General features: G+C 38.0%; 1 protein-coding gene across 1 annotated transcript in view; it reads left to right on the top strand.

The window, feature by feature from the left end:
• LOC149256329 (cysteine-rich receptor-like protein kinase 2) overlaps positions 1-8,416 on the top strand; it is a 50,601-nt gene extending 42,185 nt beyond the window's left edge. The window contains exons 2-8 of the mRNA XM_089455318.1: positions 5,722-6,495; positions 6,603-6,731; positions 6,843-6,982; positions 7,084-7,294; positions 7,406-7,640; positions 7,756-7,900; positions 8,012-8,416. Coding sequence (XP_089311444.1) covers positions 5,722-6,495; positions 6,603-6,731; positions 6,843-6,982; positions 7,084-7,294; positions 7,406-7,640; positions 7,756-7,900; positions 8,012-8,380 — 2,003 coding nt within the window. The 3' untranslated portion in view covers positions 8,381-8,416. The remainder of the gene's footprint in view (positions 1-5,721; positions 6,496-6,602; positions 6,732-6,842; positions 6,983-7,083; positions 7,295-7,405; positions 7,641-7,755; positions 7,901-8,011) is intronic.
• Positions 8,417-17,042: the final 8,626 nt, after the last annotated feature.

The raw sequence follows: 17,042 nt of genomic DNA, 5'->3' as shown, positions 1-17,042 counted from the left end.
AGATCTTGGAACCCTGTAGAATTAAATTTATAAGTTTAACTTATAGGAATAAAGATTTCCTTAAATAAATAAGGAAAAGCAATTTTATAAGTCTGAAAAATGTAAAAAACTTTGAAGAAACAGCGAGAAGAGAACTTGGCACCCTTGAAATCTCAAACCTATTGAGATACTTTAAAGTTATTAGAAGATTCTCATCTTTTTCAATGTCAGCTACTTAACTATTTGCAACACTTTAACAAATTAAAATCACTTTGCACTTCAATTCGTGATCTCTTGGGGTTTATAAATTAATATCACTTTGCACTTCAATTCTTGATCTCTTGCAAACCCCAACATTTTTCAACCCCGCCAGCAACTATTGCTACAACAGTGGCTCCCTTGTTTTCCACTGTAATCAACGATGAAAACGTCCATATGTAAAATTAAATACTCACTTCGAGCAACTTTCTTAATAATTTCCTTTTTCAATAATCACTCACAATCAAATTAACTAACTATCACAACCATGCAGGTTTCTTACACTTTGAATTTTTCTTTATATGCTCAAAGTGAATGGTGGAGCCCATTCCTTCCCATGTTTACCGACTTTGAATTTTCGTTTTTCTAGTCGAGGAATTCAATTACAAATTCGGTGTATCTGAAATAGAGCGAAGGATCCAAACTCCTCAAGCAGAGTGAAGTGTGGAAAGCAGTTTAGGGAAATAATAAATTATGCAAAAAGATCGAGATGACAATGTTGGGGTCATGCCCTGTCCTGAGACGGCGATGAAGATGAAAACATTAATCGGCTACATGTTACTTTAAGTATGGGGGATTTACGCAGTGCATTATATTAGATATCATTTTTGGGATTCAACTGTGTTAAGTAAGTCATTCAAATGTATGACCATTTCCATGAGAGGTAGTCGTAACTGACTAATTTCTCATGATTTTTGAATAGTTCACTTAGCACTCATTGCATCGGGTGATGCTCACAGGGGTGAAGAAGTGGGATTGAAACTAGTGAAATGTGGAAATCACATAGCATCAATCATCACTTCCGGGGCTTGCACCCGGTAACCAGGACTTCCGAGGAGGTCACCCATCCCAGAACTCCTCTGGCTCAAGCGCGCTTAACTGTGGAGTTTTTCCCCACAATCAAGCCCACTTAGCTTGCTACCCCATTTGCAAAACCTTAGCAAGTATTGTGCCTCATGAACCATTCAAGTAGAGATCCCTTGAGTGTATGGACGCCTTGTTGAAATTATAATTTCAACTGCAGTGAACAGAACAGTAGCAGCTACTTTATTCATTTGTCGTGATCCGGCGCCCCACATTTTTTCCCGATCTTTTAAATCACCGCCATTACCATCTTTTCACTCTTTAATTATTTTTGTGTTTCAGAAAGAAGAAGATCAGATCCAGCGCTACACCATTACTTTTCAACAACCGTATTAATGGGCATAATGGCTGAAACAGAAAAAGAACCATTCTCGAGCCGTAGCAGCATTTATCAGTCATAGATTTCATCACCACCGACTCAAGAAATACAGCAAAAGATCAAATCTGTTAATCATGAGCAGCAGAGACTTCATCAGCAAGTTAAATCAGTGATGACCCTTTCCCGCACTATAAATAGAAACAGAAACAGAAGTAGAAAAGAGAGGAAATAGATTGAAAGTCTTTTTGTAACACACAGCAGTGTAGAACAAGAGAGTTTTTTTTTGTATTGCACAGCAGTGCTGAAATTTTCTGAGATAGTTGTTTTGTGGAACTGAAGCGTTCCTGTTGTAATCCCTCTGTCAAGAGGAAGATGCTCTTTAGCATAATATTTTGTGAAGATCCCTCTACGTGAGGAAGACTTATTTTATCAGTTAGTTTATCGTTCATAAATAGAAGTTTCTTTTTGCCTATTGCTGTTTCACCGTAAGTCGAAAAATACTTGACGTCAAAAATCCCCGTTGCTGTTACACCGTAACTCAAAAAATACTTGACGTAGAAAAGGAATGGTAAGAGGATTACCACTGATAGAAAAGCCAGACAGCCTTTGTGAAGGTTGTATATTTGGGAAACAACACAGAGAAAGTTTTCCAACCGGAAAAAGCATAAGGGCAAAAGCACCCTTAGAAATTATCCACTCAGATTTATGTGGACCGATGCAAGCTCCATCACTTGCAGGCAGCCAATATTTTCTAACATTTATTGATGACTTTACCAGAAAGACTTGGGTTTATTTTCTGAAGAATAAGAGTGAAGTGTTTGAAAAATTTCAAAATTTCAAAGCACTTGTAGAAAATCAAAGTGGGCTGCGTATCAAGGTTTTGAGAACTGATAGAGGAGGTGAGTATATCTCCAAAGAATTTTTACGTTTTTGCAGAGAAAATGGAATTCATAAGCAATTTACAGCAAGGTACACCCCGCAGCAAAATGGAGTTGCTGAAAGGAAAAACAGAACAATCATGGATATGGCGAGGAGCATGTTGAAGGCAAAGCATTTGCCAAATGATTATTGGGCTGAAGCTGTACAATGTGCAGTATATATTTTGAATAGATGTCCTACAAAAGCAGTGATGAACAAAGTGTCAGAAGAAGCATGGAGTAGGAGAAAGCAAGGAGTCACCCACATGAAAGTTTTTGGTTGTGTGGCTTATGCACACATTCCAGATCAGCTAAGGAAGAAATTGGACAGGAAAGGGGAGAAATGTATTTTCATTGGATACAGTGAAGAATCCAAAGCTTACAGATTATATATCCCATCCACCAAGAAGTTTTTTGTGAGCAGAGATGTTCAATTTATTGAAGAGGAAGCTTGGGATGGAAGCATAGAGAAAAAAGTTAATGTTAAAAACTGTTTGTCTCATGATGATGATGATGAGGAGTTGGCTGAAACACATCCCCAAACAGCAGCGCCAACAACAGAACAGCAAGAGACACCCTTGAGGAGAAATGAGAGTGCTTCTCCAATCACACCACAAGGAGGAAATTCAAGTGCATCTACAAGCACTTGCACACCGAATGAAAGAGGTAAGAAATTCAGAAATTTAAGTGATATTTATGATGAAGGAATGAATTCTTTGTTTGCTTTGTATTGTCACGTTGATGACCCTATTCATTTCGAAGATGCAATTAAAGATAAAAAATGGATAGAAGCTATGGATGAGGAGATGAATGCCATAGAAAGAAATAAGACATGGGATTTAGTTGAGCTACCAAAAGGTAAAGAAGTCATTGGAGTTAAATGGGTCTACAAGACCAAGAGTAATGCTGAAGGAAAGATAGAAAGGCGTAAGGAAAGACTTGTTGTCAAGGGATACAAGCAGCAGTATGGGAGAGATTATGAGGAGACTTTCGCACCGGTTGCAAGAATGGAAACAGTAAGAACAGTGTTGTCCATAGCAGCACAAAACAAATGGAAAGTTTACCAAATGGACGTGAAGTCAGCATTCTTGAATGGAGTATTAATGGAAGAGGTTTACATTGAGCAACCTCTAGGCTATGAAAAGAAAGGCCAAGAGCACAAAGTCTGCAGATTGAAGAAAGCTCTTTATGGGCTAAAGCAAGCGCCAAGAGCATGGTACAGTAGGATAGATTCTTATCTACTGGAAAACGGATTTGAGAAGTGTGAGGGAGAACCCACTGTTTACATCAAAGAAAAAGACTGTAAAATTTTAATTGTTGTGTTATATGTTGATGATGTGATTTTTATAGGTAATGATGACTACCTCATTGAAAATTTCAAATCAGTCGTGAAAGAAGAATTTGAGATGACTGACATGGGTTTGCTGAGATACTTCTTAGGAATAGAAGTAGATCAAAATGAAAATGGAATTTTTATTTCACAGGCAAAATATGTAAATGAAGTGTTGAGCAGATTTAACATGCAGGACAGCAAGGCAGCAATCACTCCCACAGTGATGGGATTAAAACTTAGCAAAGAGGACAGCAACAAAGATTTTGACCCTAGTGTGTACAAGAGCATAGTTGGCAGCCTCATGTATTTCACTGCAACTAGGCCAGACATAATGTATGCTGTTAGTTTAATTTCCAGATTCATGGAGAAGCCAAAAGAAACACATTGGCAGGCAGCAAAGAGAATTCTGAGGTATGTTAAAGGTACAAAAAGGTATGGCATATTTTATACTGTTTCAGAATGTTCAGATTTAATTGGATACACAGATAGTGATTGGGCTGGAAGTGTAGATGACCGAAAAAGCACATCTAGTTACATTTTTCACATAGGTTCAGGAGCCATTTCATGGGCTTCCAAGAAACAACCAATTGTGGCATTGTCTACAGCAGAAGCATAATATGTGGCAGCTACAGCAGCAACATGTCAAGCGGTTTGGATGAGGAGAATGTTGAGAAGTCTATGCCAGGAGCAGGCAACAGCAACAGTTATTTTTTGTGACAATAGCTCAGCTATTGCATTATCCAAGAACTCTGTATTCCACAAGAGAACGAAACACATAGACACAAAGTTTCACTACATCAGAGAATTGGTGAACAATGGAGAAATCATTTTACAACATTGCAGGACTCAGGAACAGGTTGCAGATATTCTGACAAAGCCATTGGATCAGAAAAGTTTTGAGTTTTTAAGGAAACTTCTGGGTATGACTGATAACCCAGCAGTTGAAATTAAAGGGGAGTGTTGAAATTATAATTTCAACTGCAGTGAACAGAACAGCAGCAGCTACTTTATTCATTTGTCGTGATCTGGCGCCCCACATTTTTTCCCGATCTTTTAAATCACCACCATTACCATCTTTTCACTCTTTAATTATTTTTGTGTTTCAGAAAGAAGAAGATCAGATCCAGCGCTACACCATTACTTTTCAACAACCGTATTAATGGGCACAACGGCTGAAACAGAAAAAGAACCATTCTCGAGCCGTAGCAGCATTTATCAGTTATAGATTTCATCACCACCGACTCAAGAAATACAGCAAAAGATCAAATTTGTTAATCATGAGCAGCAAAGACTTCATCAACAAGTTAAAGCAGTGATGACCCTTTCCCGCACTATAAATAGAAACAGAAACAGAAGTAGAAAACAGAGGAAATAGATTGAAAGTCCTTTTCTAACACACAACAGTGTAGAACAAAAGAGTTTTTTTTTGTATTGCACAGCAGTGCTGAAATTTTCTGAGATAGTTGTTTTTGTGGAACTGAAGCGTTCCTGTTGTAATCCCTCTTTCAAGAGGAAGATGCTCTTTAGCATAATATTTTGTGAAGATCCCTCTACGTGAGGAAGACTTATTTTATCAGTTAGTTTATCGTTCATAAATAGAAGTTTCTTTTTGCCTATTGCTGTTTCACCGTAAGTCGAAAAATACTTGACGTCGAAAATCCCCGTTGCTGTTACACCGTAACTCAAAAAATACTTGACGTCAAAAATTTACGTTGCCGCAACACCACGAACAGCGTTGCTGCAACACAAGTTACAGCAACTGAAAAAAAAAACTGTGTTGCCGCAACACCGTTTCCACAGAACGAATTTTTCTGTTTTTCTGAGTTAAAAACAGAGTATTTTTCTGTGTAAAAAACACAGTATTATTTTCATCAGTTTTTGATCCTGAGGCAAAGTAGAGTATTATTTTATGCTTTTTTCTTGTGTTTTTGAATTATCAGAAAACAGAGTATTGCTCTCTGTTCATATTTTTGTTGTTTCGGAATTTATCAAAAAATTCTCAACAGTGGAAACAGAGGATTTTTCCACTGTATTTTGTTTGGAATAACCAGAAATTCCCGACACGCCCCTGCACCTCTCAGTTTCTCAGACAATTGACACAAAAGCTGACCCTTGGGATTGGTGGCTTTGTGGGGATACCAAATATATAGACGGGGGCGATTTCCAGCGTAATCTAATCCAGGTTTTGGAATCATTGGCGGGGAACGCTTCTACCAGCGGATTCAATACCTCAAGTGTTAAGGGGCAAAACAGCAATAGCACTGTTTACGGGTTCGTCCAGTGCAGAGGAGATTTAAATTCCTCCGATTGCAAAGCCTGTGCTTCTACGGCTGAAAAAACCCTTCTTGAGAAATGCAACAGCACATCTGGTTTCATTCAAACAGAGGGCTGCTTCTTCCGTTACGACAATCATAATTTTTACAACGATTATAATGGGAGTAGCAAGTTTAAGAAATTATGTAACAATATTCAAGAAAATGAGCCAGATCTCTTTGCAAATATTACCGTGAAGGCTCTGTCGAAACTTATAGAAAGAGCTGTCCCGAGTTACCCACGTTTTGCTATAGGTAAATTCGAAACCGATTATCCGGATATGAGGGAAATCTATAGCCTAGTGCAATGTTGGTATCTGTCGCCAGCAAACTGCCGATCGTGCTTAACTGCTGGTCAGTCGATTATATCTGGTCCTGGTCGTTCAAATGTATCCACACAGGGATGCGAATCTGGAGCTATTGGAGCACGCTACATGAGTCCCAACTGCTTTCTGCGTTACGAGATTTATTCCTTTTTCAATACTTCCATCATCCCGTCGCCTCCCGTATCCGGTATCTTCTTTCACATATAATTTACAATGATAAGTGGTATGGTGATTTTGTTCATTTTCTGAAATAAGACAGCCAATTTACTAAGGATTTTAATTGTAAATTTGCAGGACCTAACGTGCTTGGGATAACTCTGGGCGTACTAGCTGCTACGGTTGGATTAATGGCAATCATAGGCCTTTGGAAGTGGAATTTTTTCTTTTGTCGAAGACCTTGGGAATGCATTTCTCGAACCAGAGGTCCTGAAATTGCTAAACCATTAGTGTGCGCTTCATAAAATTGTGTCTCGTGAACTGATTACCTATTTCTTTGGCACAAAATAAATCGAAGCCTTGTAAATGTTTTCTCAGGGCAAGGAGGAGAAATTGACTTATCGCCTAGTATACCAAATCCAGAGCATATATTCAAATACGACATACTGAGGGAGGCTGCGTCCCATTTTGATGAGGAAAACAAGCTTGGCGAGGGAGGTTTTGGATCCGTCTTTAAAGTGAGCGCTCAATATCATTGTTTTCTGTCGAATTAGATATTTGGAATCTGAAGCTCCCATTAAAAATGGAAATAATTTTGAAGTTCATTGATCTGCTGTAGGGGGTTCTACCTGATTCAAGAGTGGTTGCAATCAAACGGCTGAACAAAGCTTCAAGGCAAGGAGACACTGAATTTCTGAATGAAACAAATCTCATCAGTCGTGTTCAGCACAAGAATCTTGTCAAATTGCTTGGCTGCTCCGTTCAAGGCTCAGAAAGGCTACTGGTATACGAATACCTCCAGAACAGCAGTCTCGACAACATTCTATTCGGTAGCTTCTCCCTCTTTAACGAATACTTAATCCTTGCATGGACCCTGGATTTGTTCTAGTTTTTTAATATAGCTTACCAACGGTTTAGTTCCTGTTATGCAATCATTGCAGATAGAAACAAAAGCCATTTACTTGACTGGAGAACCAGATATGAAATCATAGTCGGAACTGCACGTGGGCTGGCCTATCTTCACGAGGAATCTGAGATTCGGATCGTCCATAGAGATATTAAAGCAAGCAATATTTTACTTGATAATAAATATAGACCCAAAATAGAAGACTTTGGTTTAGCCAAACTCTTTGGAGAAGATCAGAGCCACGTTAGCACTAGAATTGCAGGAACTTTGTAAGAATTCTATTTACATTTCAATCTCTTCATTTACCCAACTATATTTAATAAATTACAGGATATAAATTACAGGTTAAGATATGTTGATTTCATTTTAGATGGGATTGTGCAGTGGTTACATGGCGCCTGAGTACGCCCTATGCGGACAGCTGACAGAGAAAGCAGATGTATTCAGTTTTGGAGTACTTGTTCTTGAGATTGTCAGCGGAAGAAAGAATCGGTGTTTGGCTGAACACATGGTGTTTCTCCTCGAAGAAGTATGGCTCATGTAGATCCCATCTCTAGAGTAGAAATTTCGTTAACGCCCATATAAATATGATTCTTGCTGACTAATGTTTTATGTTTTGTTAATATTTGTCAATTAGCAGACATGGAGACTGTATAAGGAAGAGAGAACATTAGAAGTTATGGATCCCACACTGGAGGGCAGTTATTCGTGTGAGGAAGCGATGAGAGTGATTAAAATTGGTCTTCTGTGCACTCAAGGAGCTGCAGCGTTGCGGCCTTCAATGTCCCACGTGGTGTCGATGCTGACGAGTGAACGAGAACATGTTTGTTCGCCTACAAGGCCCGCTTTCATAGATCTGGATATTGTGGCAGCACCTCACCAGATTCAACATCCTAGAGTTGTTGATCGTGACAAAGCATCTAGAAGTACTGCAATTTATCCAAACACACATCCCGATAGCCACCCTGGAGCTGTCGTTTCTTCATCAGGCACCCTGGAGCCGAGGTAAAAATCAGCCAACGTTTATTGCTCCCATCCACAAATGAGATTGTTCATTATTGAAAGAAAATTTGGTGTACATAAGGTTTGGGAATGGGTAATGTTGGGTATTTTTACATGGGGAAAATACCAAAAACCAAGATTCAAACACACAGAGACAATGCTCTGTTTTACTTTACTCCAGGATCTTTTGTGCACAGGAAGACTTACAAAAATTTCACTGAGAGACAGAGTATTTCACCACCATAAAAACTTTCTATTCATTAAAAACTGATACAAAGATTTACCATTGTAAAATCCCTTTTATATTCACTGCTGTGAAAAACAACTTACTGCTGTAATAAAAGTTTACATAAGTTTACTGCTGTAAATAAAAATTACACAGGCTTACAAAAATCGCTCCACCATTTTCTTTATGCACTGTTGTGCAAAACCACACATGGTTTTTGCTACACCTCTGTTTTACAATACCTCATAAAAGCATTACAATCTGTTCCTTATGATTTCTTCGCACTGTTGTGCATACAACTCTTGTTCTATTTCGCTGCTGCGAACACGCACACTATTTTCCTCCCGTGTGTCATGCATAATAATAAAAGTCAACTCTTAGAAAAAAATATAGAGCACATTTCACGTGGCTCATATACATATGAAACTTTAATACAAAACATGCATATTAAAAGCATACAACTAACACTCATAAAAAAACCTTTACGTGCCGTAAAAAAAAACATGAAACGTATACCATATGGGACATATGCCCATAACCAAAATTAAAGCCCTCCACCAAAAAACTACGAACATCATTAAAGACATTTAATTCCCTTCTCGGCGGTCAACAACAAATCTTGAATTTTACTCCACGCATGAGCTTTAATGTTTTCCGTATGCAGGTTTGGAGCAGCTTCGGGCGATCAATGGTTGAAAAAGGTGGAGCAGATCCGACGGTGGATAACGATATCGGAAAGCCAACATATGCTGAACATTAACTCCCGAGATTCTTACGTTGCGTTACGTCAGGGCTGAACCACGTGTCGGCTCCAAATTATATCGGAGCTCCTTGCCGGATTATTCCTTCGTCGGCAAATCGCTCCGAGAAAATCCAGTGAACGGTTTCTGGCTTGGTTCACGGTTTCTGGTGGTCTGCGTTGAAATTAGATTTCAACACTCCCCTTTAATTTCAACAGCTGGGCATTCGGTCATACCGAGACACTTCCTCAAAAATTCAAAGCTTTTCTGATCCAATGGCTTTGTCAAGATGTCTGCTACCTGTTCTTGAGTCTTGCAATGTTCTAGGACAATTTCTCCATTGTTCACCAATTCTCTGATGTAGTGAAACCTTGTATCAATGTATTTCGTTCTCTTACGAAACACTGAATTCTTTGACAATGCAATAGCTGAGCTATTGTCACAAAAGATCACTGTCGCTTTTGCCTGCTCTTGGCCTAAGCTTCTCAACATTCTTCTCATCCACACTGCTTGACATGTTGCTGCTGTAGCTGCCACATATTCAGCCTCTGCTGTAGACAATGCTACAATGGACTGCTTCTTAGAAGCCCATGAAATGGCTCCTGAACCCATATGAAATACATAACTGGAAGTGCTCTTCTGATCATCTACACTTCCATCCCAATCAATGTCAGTGTATCCAATCAAATCTGAATGTTCTGAGGCATGATATAAAATTCCAAACATTTTGGTACCTTTGACATACCTCAAAATTCTCTTTGCTGCCTACCAATGTGCCTCCTTCAGCCTCTCCATGAACCTGAAAATTAAACTAACAACATACATTAAATCAGGCCTAGTTGCTGTTAAATACATAAGACTGCCCACAATGCTTTTATACAAACTAGGATCAAAATCCTTGCTGCTGTCCTCTCTGCTGAGCTTTAATCCCATCACTGTGGGAGTGATTGCTGCCTTGCATTCTTCCATCTTAAATCTGCCCAAAACTTGATTTACATATCTTGCTTGAGATATAAAAATTCCTTTTTCATTTTGATCTACTTCTATGCCTAAGAAGTATCTCAACAAACCCATATCAGTCATTTCAAATTCATCCTTCATGACTGATTTAAAATTCTCAATAAGATAAATATCATTTCCAGTGAAAATAACATCATCTACATACAAGACAACAATTAAAATTTTACCATCCTTTTCCTTGATGTAGACTGTGGGTTCTCCTTCACATTTGTCAAATTCATTATCCAATAGATATGAATCTATCCTGCTGTACCATGCTCTTGGCGCTTGCTTCAGCCCATAAAGAGCTTTCTTCAATTTGCACACTTTGTGCTCTTCACCTTTCTTCTCATATCCGAGAGGCTGTTCCACATAGACCTCTTCCATTAACACTCCATTTAGGAATGCTGATTTCACATCCATTTGGTAGACTTTCCATTTGTTTTGTGCTGCTATAGACAACACTGCTCTCACTGTTTCCATTCTTGCAACCGGTGCGAAAGTCTCCTCATAATCTCTCCCATACTGCTGCTTGTACCCTTTGACAACCAGCCTTGCCTTGTGCCTTTCTATCTTGCCTTCAGCATTGCTCTTGGTCTTATAGACCCATTTCACACCAATGACTTCTTTGCCTTTTGGTAACTCAACCAAATCCCATGTTTTGTTTCTCTCTATGGCATTCATCTCCTCATCCATAGCTTCTATCCATTTCCTATCTTTAATTGCATCCTCGAAATGAATAGGATCATCAACATGACAATACAAGGAAAATAAGGAATTCATTCCTTCATCATAAATGTCACTTAGATTTCTAAATTTCTTACCTCTTTCACTTGGTGTGCAAGTGCTTGAAGATGCACTTGAATTTCCTCCTTGTGGTGTGCTTGGAGAAGCACTCTCATTGATCCTCAATGGTGTCCCTTGCTGTCCTTGTGTTGGCGCTGCTGTTTGGGGATGCATTTCAGCCACCTCCTCTTCATCTTCATCATGAGACAAACAGTTCTTGACATTCACTGTTTTCTCTATGCTTCCATCCCAAGCTTCTTCCTCAATGAATTGAACATCCCTGCTGACAAAGAACTTCTTGGTAGATGGAATGTACAGCCTGTAGGCTTTGGATTCATCACTGTATCCAATGAAGATGCATTTCTCCCCTTTACTGTCCAACTTCCTCCTTAGCTGATCTGGAATGTGTGCATAGGCCACACACCCAAAAACTCTCATGTGGGTGACTCCTTGCTTTCTCCCACTCCATGCCTCTTCTGGCACTTTGTTCAAGACTGCTTTTGTAGGACACCTGTTCAATATGTAAACTGCACAATGTACAGCTTCAGCCCAATACTCATTTGGCAAATGCTTTGCCTTCAACATGCTCCTTGCCATCTCCATGATGGTTCTGTTCTTCCTTTCAGCAACTCCATTTTGCTGTGGGGTGTACCTTGATGTAAACTGTTTATGAATTCCATTTTCTCTACAAAATCTTAGGAATTCCTTGGAGATATACTCACCTCCTCTATCAGTTCTCAAAACTTTAATGTGCAGCCCGCTTTGGTTCTCCACAAGTGCTTTGAAATTTTGGAATTTCTCAAAGACTTCACTTTTGTTCTTGAGGAAATATATCCAAGTCTTTCTTGTAAAATCATCAATGAATGTCAAGAAATATAGGCTGCCAGCTAATGATGGAGCTTGCATTGATCCACACAAATCTGAGTGGATAATCTCTAAGGGTGTCTTTACCCTTATGCTTTTCTCTGATGGAAAAATTTATCTATGTTGTTTTCCCAAAATGCAGCCTTCACATAGGCTGTCTGGTTTCTCTATCAATGGTAATCCCTTTACCATTCCTTTTCTGCTCAATAAGTTTAGACCTCCAAAATTTAGATGCCCGAATCTCAAGTGCCATAACCAGTTCTCATCCTTTGGCACGCTTTGGAAGGCCTCTTGGGTGACTGCTGCCATTTCCTTCTTGTTCTTCAAGTCTGCCCTGATCCGGAGAGGGAACATCTTGTTCCTTGTCATCTTCACTTCAGCAATGCATCTTTTGCTGGGTGGTATGTCCTTGATGGTGCACACATCATTTACAAAGTAAACATTGTAGCCCTTTTGGATAAGCTGTCCAACACTCAATAGGTTACATCTCATTCCGGGGACATAGTAGACATCTGCTATGGTTTTCCTTTCTCCTTGTTTTGTAAATATTTTTATCTCCCCTTTTCCCATAACAGACACTTTACAATCAGTTCCTAGTGTGACCTCTGATTTCAAATTCTGATTTAAGGCTGAAAAGAGGGCTATATTCCCTGTCATATGGTTGCTGCAACCTGAGTCTAAAAACCATATGTCTTCACTATGTGTTTTAGCCATGTTACAAGCTAACAGAACATTGTCTTGACTGCTGTTTTCTCTTGTAACATTTGCATTTTGTCTACTGTTCATATCATGTTGTTTCTTTCTACAATCACTTGCATAATGCCCATACTTTTTACAGTAATAACATTGGACATTGGATTTTTCATACCTTTGTCCTTGAGCATGATGTTGTCCTCCTTGTTGGCTGCTGCCTTGGCCTTGGTTCTGATTTGTATTGCTGCCTCTTCCTTGAGGATTTGCTGGGCTGTTCCTTCCACCTCTGTTCTGGGTTCTGCCTCTTCCTCTTCGGTTTCCTCTGCCTTGACCTCTTCCTCTTCCAAAGGACATCCGGGTCTTGAAGGCTTGCTCAAGAGATGAGTTTTCATTCCTACTCAACCTCTGCTCATGTGTTATCAGTGATGCATGTAGCTCATCAACTGAATAGTTTGAGAGATCCTTTGTCTCTTCAATGGTGGTGACTATGGCATCAAACCTTGAGGGTAAGACCCTCAATATTTTCTCCACTATTCTTCTATCTTCAATTGTTTCTCCATGAGTTCTCATTTGTGTGATTACACCAATCACATGAGTGAAGAATGATTCAATGTTGTCTGACTCCTTCATGTTCAAGTTCTCAAAGTCCTTTCTCAGCAATTGTAGTTTTGCTGTCTTCACTCTCTCCATGCCTTGATAGGCTGTCTTAAGGGTTTCCCATGCTTCATTGGATGTCTTAGCTGCTGCTAACCTTGGAAACACACTCTGGTCTACTGCTAGATACAACAACACATGGGCTTTTGAATCCTTCTTCCTATTGCTCTTCAGCAGATCCTTCTCTCCCTGAGTTAATGCATTGAACTCAGTTTCATCTGCTGGTTCTTCAAAACCATCTTCAACTATTTCCCATAAGTCTTGGAAAACAAGTAGGGCTTTCATAGTTATTGACCAGTAGTCATAGTTCTTCCCATTAAACTGTGGGAGCTGGGTGTTAAACATACCCATACCAGTGCTTGTGCTAGCCATTCCTTGACTGTGTATGTTTAAAAACAACTGACTGTTTCTTCAACAACACAAAAAAAACTTTTGAAATACCTGAATCCTTTGATGTCTGAGTCTTCTGTCTGCCTGAGAAGTTTTGCTGATGCAACAACCTTACCTTCTCCCTTCAGCTTCTTTAACTTCTTTAAAGAGCCTAAGCCTGCTCTGATACCACTGTTGGGTATTTTTACATGGGGAAAATACCAAAAACCAAGATTCAAACACACAGAGACAATGCTCTATTTTACTTTACTCCAGGATCTTTTGTGCACACAAAGACTTACAAAAATTTCACTGAGAGACAGAGTATTTCACCACCATAAAAACTTTCTATTCATTAAAAACTGATACAAAGATTTACCACTGTAAAATCCCTTTTATATTCACTGCTGTGAAAAACAACTTACTGCTGTAATAAAAGTTTACATAAGTTTACTGCTGTAAATAAAAATTACACAGGCTTACAAAAATCGCTCCACCATTTTCTTTATGCACTGCTGTGCAAAACCACACATGGTTTTTGCTACACCTCTGTTTTACAATACCTCACAAAAGCATTGCAATCTGTTCCTTATGATTTCTTTGCACTGTTGTGCATACAACTCTTGTTCTATTTCGCTGTTGCGAACACGCACACTATTTTCCTCCCGTGTGTAATGCATAATAATAAAAGTCAACTCTTAAAAAAAATATAGAGCACATTTCACGTGGCTCATATACATATGAAACTTTAATACAAAACATGCATATTAAAAGCATACAACTAACACTCATAAAAAAAACTTTACGTGCCGTAAAAAAAACATGAAACATATACCATATGGGACATATGCCCATAACCAAAATTAAAGCCCTCCACAAAAAACTACGAACATCATTAAAGACATTTAATTCCCTTGTCGGCGGTCAACAGCAAATCTTGAATTTTACTCCACGCATGAGCTTTAATGTTTTCCGTATGCAGGTTTGGAGCAGCTTCAGGCGATCAACGGTTGAAGAAGGTGGAGCAGATCCGACGGTGGATAACAATATCGGAAAGCCAACATATGTTGAACATTAACTCCCGAGATTTTTACGTTGCGTTACGTCAGGGCTGAACCACGTGTCGGCTCCAAATTATATCGGAGCTCCTTGCCGGATTATTCCTTCGTCGGCAAATCGCTCCGAGAAAATCCGGTGAACGGTTTCTTGTGTGAACTAAAATTTATATCTGTCCAGGGGCAATGAGTGTAGTTATTATTGTTCTCATCCACAAATGATATTGTTCATTATTGAAAGAAAATCAGGTGTACATGAGATTTGGGAATGGGTAAATGGCAGACTTTCATGTGTGAACTAAAATTTATATTTGTCCAGGGGCAATGAGTGTAGTTATTATTGTTCTCATCCACAAATGATATTGTTCATTATTGAAAGAAAATCAGGTGTACATGAGATTTGGGAATGGGTAAATGGCAGACTTTCATGTGTGAACTAAAATTTATATTTGTCCAGGGTCAATGAGTGTAGTTTTATTATTGCTCCCATCCACAAATCAGATTGTTCATTGAAAGAAAATTGGGTGTACATAAGATTTCGGATGGGTAAATGGCAATCTTTCATGTGTGAAATAAAATTTATATTTGTCCAGGGGTAATGAGTGTAGTCATTATTGTTCTCATCCACAAATGCGATTGTTCATTATGGAAAGAAAATCAGGTGTACATGAGATTTGGGAATGGGTAAATGGCAGACTTTCATGTGTATTATTGTTCCCATCCACAAATGAGACTGTTCATTATTGAAAGAAAATTTGGTGTACATAAGATTTGTGAACGGGTAAATGGCAGATTTTCATGTGTGAACATATAGACGCAGTGAATAATTGGTGGCAGGTAAATGGTTTTTTCAAATTTTAATTTTTTTTTTTGTTTAGATTGGTTTTTCTATTGCATTTATAAAAATTTTAAAACACATATTTAAAACTAAAACATGTAATTCCTGCCCAGTTATAAACAAATTACAAAACCTTCAAAATCCTCAGATAAACTATTACTTTTTCTTCTATTTAAAAATAAAAATAAAAATTAGAAAAATAATTTTAACTGCTCATCCAATCCAAAGATCATATTTTTTTCATTTATTATCATAAACAGCATCATTTCTATCACATTACTCCACGACATACTGTGTCAGAAGTCACGATACAATACGTGCTTCAAGCTGTACATTCAAACACTTTAAATTGTTTACTTTGAAATCGGCTACATATTTTTGTTTAAAAACAAAAATATCCTCAGTGTTTTTCAATGATCTTTTATACTGTGCTTATAATTACATTAAAAAACAAAAAATTATTCTCTCTCTAATTAAATTGTAAATGTGTTTCTACTTGTATGAAAATTTGATTACTGTTTTTTCATTTAAATTTGTTAAATATATATATGCGTAATCTCATCAAGTAAATGTAATTCGCTGTTACAGTGATTCACTGACTGCTTCCCTTGCGGTGCTGTGTATATCAAATGAAGGAATAAATATTCATTCCTGTAAGTCTCCCCGGTTTAACTTACACACGGGTTTCTTTGTCTACGTGTAAGGCGCATATCACATCTGTTCATACCAGTTAGGTAGTAACCATCAAGCTCAGCTTTTACAATGTTAATATAAGAGTATTGCTTTCTTCTTAAGAGGTTACAGGTTCAAAACTAGAGAGGTAGAATATTTATGTCTTGAATAGAGTTAATTGTTAAGAGATCACAAGTTGAAAACCAGAAAAGGTAGAGTATGTATACCTTAATATTTTTTATTTTTTTTTATAAAATAAAATATAACTTAAAAATATATTAAATATAATGCAATGTTTTTCCTAGGGAATGTATTTGGTTGCGATGACCAATAAAGTGTTTTTGATGGTTTTTTTTGAGCCAATCTGGGATTGAGGTGAATGATGTGGATCTCATAGTTTTTAAAGCCCCAATATATATTTTTATTGTTCTTTTATTATTCCTTAGTATGTGAAGTTTGATTGGTCATTGATTACTAAATACACTTTTTCCCATGTGAAGTGTGAAGTTTGATTGGTCATTGATCACTAAATACACTTTTTCCCATAAGGGCAATAGAAAAATATAAGTTTTGATATTATCTTTTTCAACCTTTTCGGTCAATAGAAAAATATAAGCTTTGATATTATCTTTTTCAACCATAAGAATCTTTGAGATTCTTATAAAGAGACAAAATCATGTTATATACAAGGGATTTGAAGGACAAAAGTTTATGAATCAAGGATTGAAAGCAAATAACAAGATGTGGATAAGAACGAGAACCAAAGGAAATAT

The sequence above is a fragment of the Pinus tabuliformis genome, chromosome 7, assembly GCF_031772625.1.
Source record: "Pinus tabuliformis cultivar Carrire ecotype Pingquan chromosome 7, CPIR1, whole genome shotgun sequence".
In the NCBI taxonomy this organism is placed as follows: domain Eukaryota; kingdom Viridiplantae; phylum Streptophyta; class Pinopsida; order Pinales; family Pinaceae; genus Pinus; species Pinus tabuliformis.
Note: the sequence above shows the minus strand (reverse complement) of the source record. Positions and strands in the feature narration are given on the sequence as shown.